Raw genomic sequence first — 5839 nt, forward strand, 5'->3', positions numbered from 1 at the left:
AGAAAACCATGTCCTGATGTGGATCTGTCCCGTCTCTGCAGCTTCAGAGGTAATAACGTCCTTTCTTTCTTTTTATCTCTGCTTAAGTGGAAATTGTGCTGAAAACACGAAGTCACAGGCGACGCTGCTGCTCCTGTGTAGCTTCTGCTGTGCCGGTTTAGGATTTTTTCCTGAACTATACTTTTAATACACGTCATTTTTATTGAATTAAAATAACACAGGTATCGAAAAAAGGCACCGGAACCGAAAAGCAGGTATCGTTAAAGTACTTGGTATCGAAAAAAACAGTGCCCGTCCCTATCCACAGCAGAGGTCTCAGGCTGATAAACGGGTGGTGTCAATTTTTATCACATTTTTTCTTTTATTTGTCAATTTTTGTAATTTTTTGTAAAATTTTTCATTTTTTGGTCAAATTTTTGTCAATTTTTTTGTCGTTTTTTTGTCATTTTTTTGTCAATTTTTTGTCAATTTTTTCATGGTTTTTTTCATTTTTTTTTGTCATTTTTTGTCAATTTTTATAAATTTTTTTGTCATTTTTTGTTGTTTTTTTGTCAATTTTTTATCACATTTTTGTCTTTTTTTTGTCAATTTTTTGTCATTTTTTTGTCAATTTTTTATAAAATTTTGTCTTTTATTTGTCAATTTTTTGTAATTTTTTGTAAAATTTTTCATTTTTTTGGTCAAATTTTTGTAAATGTTTTTGTCGTTTTTTTGTCATTTTTTTGTCATTTTTTGTCGTTTTTTTGTAAATTTTTTGTCAATTTTTTGTCAATTTTTTGTAATTTTTTGTCAATTTTTTGTCATTTTTTGTCAATTTTTTGTCATTTTTTGTCCATTTTTTCATTTTTTTTGTCATTTTTTGTCGTTTTTTTGTAAATTTTTTGTCAATTTTTTGTCAATTTTTTGTAATTTTTTGTCGATTTTTTCACATTTTTTTGTAATTTTTTTGTCAATTTTTTCACAATTTTTTGTCGTTTTTTTCGTCATTTTTTTGTCCATTTTTTCTCACATTTCCATCATTGTTTTCGTCTCAGTTTTGTTGCGATTTTCACAGCTTTTTTCCCGAAGCTTTCGGATTGGGGTAAAGCCAAACTGGAGAAAACGTGCTCGGTTCAGGTGGGAGTGAAGGGGTTTAATGGATTTAAGAACTTCTGAAGCTGCTCAAAGAAGGTCCTATGGTCAAATATAACTTCACCTATTGATATGTTTTTGATTGAAATAGCTTTGTTTTTATGTGACTTCCTGTACCTGTACCTGCACCTGCACCTGCACCTTTACCTGTACCTGCACCTGCACCTGCACCTTTACCTGTACCTGTACCTGTACCGTGTCTCCGCAGGTGATCAGCGGCTTCTACCTGGTCCCCGCCTGCTCCTTCAAAGGGCGGCGTGAGAACGAGTGGCGCCTGTCGTTCGCCCGCAGCGAGGTGCAGCTGAAGAAGTGCATCTCCCCCAGTCTGATGCAGGCGTACCAGGCGTGCAAGGCCGTCATCGTGAAGCTGCTGTCCCGCCCCAAAGCCGTCAGCCCCTACCACCTGCGCAGCATCATGCTCTGGGCCTGCGACCGCCTGCCCGCCAACTACCTGTGCCAGGAGGACTACGCCGCCCACTTCCTGCTCGGCCTCATCGACGACCTGCAGCACTGCCTGGTGAGCTCTCCCGCCACGCTCAAGCAGTGAGGGAAAGGAAAGGGATCTCTGCTGATGGAAGGCGTGAAATAGCTGAATGTCTGGGTCTAGGAATGAAAACTTTTGTATATCATGAAAGATGAAGCTTAAAGGAACAGGCCACCGTTTTTACATACTGAGAATTTTTTTGTTGGGTATTCAACTCATTTTTGTAATTTTTTTGTCAAATTTTTGTCAAATTTTTGTCAAATTTTTGTCGTTTTTTTGTCATTTTTTTCACATTTTTTTGTAATTTTTTTGTAAATTTTTTGTCAATTTTTTTTCGTTTTTTTTTTTTTCATTTTTTTATCAAATTTTTGTCATTTTTTTGTCAATTTTTTATCAATTTTGTATCAATTTTTTGTCATTTTTTTATCAATTTTTTATCAAATTTTTGTCATTTTTTTGTCAAATTTTTGTCAATTTTTTGTCATTTTTTTGTCGATTTTTTATCAATTTTTTGTAAATTATTGTCAAATTTTTGTCGTTTTTTTGTCATTTTTTATCAAATTTTTGTCAATTTTTTGTCATTTTTTTGTCAATTTTTTGTTGTTTTTTTGTCAATTTTTTGTAAATTTTTGTCACATTTTTGTCGTTTTTTTGTCATTTTTTTGTCATCTTTTTGTCAATTTTTTATCAATTTTTTGTCATTTTTTTGTCAATTTTTTGTCGTTTTTTTGTCGTTTTTTTGTCATTTTTTATCAATTTTTTGTCATTTTTTAGTCAATTTTGTGTCATTTTTTTGTCAATTTTTTCTTTTTTTTTGTCAATTTTTTGTCTTTTTTTTGTCCATTTTTTGTAATTTTTTGTCAATTTTTTCATTTTTTTGGTCAATTTTTTGTCAATTTTTTGGTCGTTTTTGGTCAATTTTTTATCAAATTTTTGTCATTTTTTAGTCCATTTTGTCTTTTTAAAAAAAAAAAAATTATTTATTTTTTTGTCCATTTTTTGTCACATTTCCATCATTGTTTTCGTCTCAGTTTTGTTGCGTTGAAATAGCTGACATCCTGCAAAGAAATCCAAGCAGAAACTGTCCAAACACTCACAAGTTTAACCTCTTAACTCCCGCCTGAACCGAGAGGATCTTTTTCCTCACGTCATCAGATTTTTTTCCATCATTTTTTTGTTGGGTTTCAACTCATTGTTGTAACTTTTTTGTAATTTTTTTGTCAAATTTTTATCACATTTTCGTATTTTTTTGTCAATTTTTTGTTATTTTTTAGTCATTTTTTTCTTCACATTTTTTTGTCAATTTTTTGTCATTTTTTTGTCCAATTTTTAGTCGTTTTTTTGTCTTTTTGTCTTTTTTTTGTCCAATTTGTATCAAATTTTTGTTATTTTTTTGTCAATTTTTTGTCAATTTTTTGTCAATTTTTTCATGTTTTTTTCATTTTTTTGGTCATTTTTTGTCAATTTTCTATCAATTTTTTGTCATTTTTTGTCAAATTTTTGTCGTTTTTTTGTCAATTTTTTATCACATTTTTGTCTTTTTTTTGTCAATTTGTTGTCGTTTTTTTGTCAATTTTTTATCAAATTTTTGTCTTTTATTTGTCAATTTTTTGAAATTTTTTGTAAAATTTTTCATTTTTTTTGTCAAATTTTTGTCAATTTTTTTGTCGGTTTTTTGTCATTTTTTTGTCAATTTTTTGTCAATTTTTTGTCAATTTTTTCGTGTTTTTTTTTGTCATTTTTTGGTCATTTTTTGTCCATTTTTTATAAATTTTTTGTCAATTTTTTGTCAATTTTTTGTCAATTTTTTGTAAATTATATCATGTTTTTTTCATTTTTTTGGTCATTTTTTGTCCATTTTTTATAAATTTTTTGTCATTTTTTATCACATTTTTGTCTTTTTTTTGTCAATTTTTTGTCTTTTTTTTGTCAATTTTTTATCAAATTTTTGTCTTTTATTTGTAAATTTTTTGTCGTTTTTTTGTCAAATTTTAATCAAATTTTAGTAATTTTTTGTAATTTTTTTGTAATTTTTTGGTCAAATTTTAATCATTTTTGTCAAATTTTTGTCCATTTTTTGTCATTTTTTTTGGTCATTTCTTTTCACATTTTTTGTCGTTTTTTTATCAATTTTTTGTCAAAATTTTGTCGTTTTTTAATCAAATTTTTGTCACATTTCCATCATTGTTTTCGTCTCAGTTTTGTCGCTATTTTCACACCTTTTTTCCAGAAGCTTTTGGATTGGGGTAAAGCCAAACTGGAGAAAATGTGCTCGGTTCAGGCGGGAGTTAAGGGGTTTAATGGATTTAAGAATTCTGAAGCTGCTCAAAGAAGCTCCTATGGTCAAACATAACTTCACCTATTGATATGTTTTTGATTGAAATAGCTTTGTTTTAATGTGACTCCCTGTACCTGTACCTTTACTTTTACCTGTACTTCCATTTTTTCCATGTTTTTTTCATTTGTTTTGTAATTTTTTGTCAATTTTTTGTCGTTTTTTTGTCAATTTTTTGTCAATTTTTTCAAGTTTTTTTCTTTTTTTTTGTCATTTTTTGTCCATTTTTTTTTATCATTTTTTGTCATTTTTTGTCAATTTTTTGTCGTTTTTTTGGTCAATTTTTTGTCAATTTTTTATTGTTTTTTTGTCCATTTTTATCAATTTTTTGTCTTTTTTTGTCATTTTTTTGTCGTTTTTTTGGTCAATTTTTTGTCCATTTTTTATTGTTTTTTTCTTTTTTTTGGTCAATTTTTGTCCATTTTTTATCGATTTTTTGTAATTTTTTGTCTTTTTTTGTAAATTTTTTGTCAATTTTTTCATGTTTTTTTCTTTTTTTTTGGTCATTTTTTGTCCATTTTTTATCAATTTTTTGTCATTTTTTGTCAATTTTTTGTCGTTTTTTTGTCGTTTTTTTGGTCAATTTTTTGTCCATTTTTTATCGTTTTTTTGTCCATTTTTATCAAATTTTTGTCTTTTTTTGTCAATTTTTTTCATTTTTTTTCATTTTTTTGTCGTTTTTTTGTCTTTTTTTCCCCTTTTTTTCCCTTTTTTTTGTCCATTTTTTGTCACATTTCCATCATTGTTTTCATCTCAGTTCTTTCGCTATTTTCACACCTTTTTCCCAGAAGCTTTTGGATTGGGGTAAAGCCAAACTGTACCTGTACCTGTACCTTTACTTTTACCTGTACTTTTACCTGTACTTTTACCTGTACTTTTACCTGTACTTTTACCTGTACTTTTACCTGTACTTTTACCTGTACTTTTACCTGTACTTTTACCTGTACCTGTGTCGTTTCAGGTGAACAAGGCGTGTCCGAACTACTTCATCCCTCAGTGCAACATGCTGGAGCAGCTGTCGGACGAGGCGGCCGTCCTCCACGCCCGTAAGCTGTGCTCGGTGCGCTCCGACCCGCTGGAGCACCTGCGCTCCGCCATCGAGCACGCCAAGGCCACCTACAGGCTGACGGTGGAGGTGCAGTGGCGGGGCTCCGCGGCCGCCAACCCGCCCTCGCCCCAGTCCGACTCCGGCGGCGACTCGCAGCCCGACGACCGGCTCGCCAAGAAGCTCCAGCAGCTGGTGACGGAGAACCCCGGCAAGTCCATCAGCGTGTTCATCAACCCGGACGACGTGACGCGGCCGCACTTCCGCATCGACGACAAGTTCTTCTGAGAAAGTCACGGACAAGTTCTTCTGAGAAAGTCACGGACAAGTTCTTCTGAGAAAGTCACGGACAAGTTCTTGGAAAGTCACGGACACGTTCTTCTGAGAAAGTCACGGGAAAGTCACGGACACGTTCTTCTGAAACGCCACGGACACGTTCTTCTGAAACGCCGCGGACACGTTCTTCTGAAACGCCGCGGACACGTTCTTCTGAAACGCCGCGGGGAAAGTCACGGACACGTTCTTCTGAAACGCCGCGGGGAAAGTCACGGTTCTTCTGAGGGACCGTCTTTCCCCAACGCTCCGGGTCGCTCCGTCCTGAGTCGAGTTTTATCGTAGTTAAAGCGGCTCCGCCTCCTCTCCAGAGGCTCCGCCCTCTTCCCCCTCCCCACAAACACAGGTCGAGTTTCCACATCAGAAAGAGTAAATGGTAAATCCTTTATTTTAAATGTCACCTAACCCTAACCTGGACGGCAGCCCCTGATTATGGACGGGGGCGGAGCCGGGTAGAGCTTAAGGCGGGGCCAACAGGGATAAAGGGGAGGTCCCACAGCAGGACTTTAAC

General features: G+C 33.4%; 1 protein-coding gene across 1 annotated transcript; it reads left to right on the forward strand.

Moving 5' to 3' along the window:
* Window positions 1-1339: 1339 nt before the first annotated feature.
* LOC306982909 (nucleotidyltransferase MB21D2-like) lies at window positions 1340-5283 on the forward strand (the record flags this gene model as incomplete). The annotated part of the gene is made up of 2 exons (XM_079583351.1): window positions 1340-1648; window positions 4912-5283. Coding segments are annotated over 2 exons (681 nt in total), but the record flags the coding sequence as incomplete, so codon positions are not given.
* Window positions 5284-5839: the final 556 nt, after the last annotated feature.

Source organism: Gobius niger (assembly GCF_951799975.1).
Source record: "Gobius niger genome assembly, contig: SCAFFOLD_186, whole genome shotgun sequence".
Lineage (NCBI taxonomy): Eukaryota > Metazoa > Chordata > Actinopteri > Gobiiformes > Gobiidae > Gobius > Gobius niger.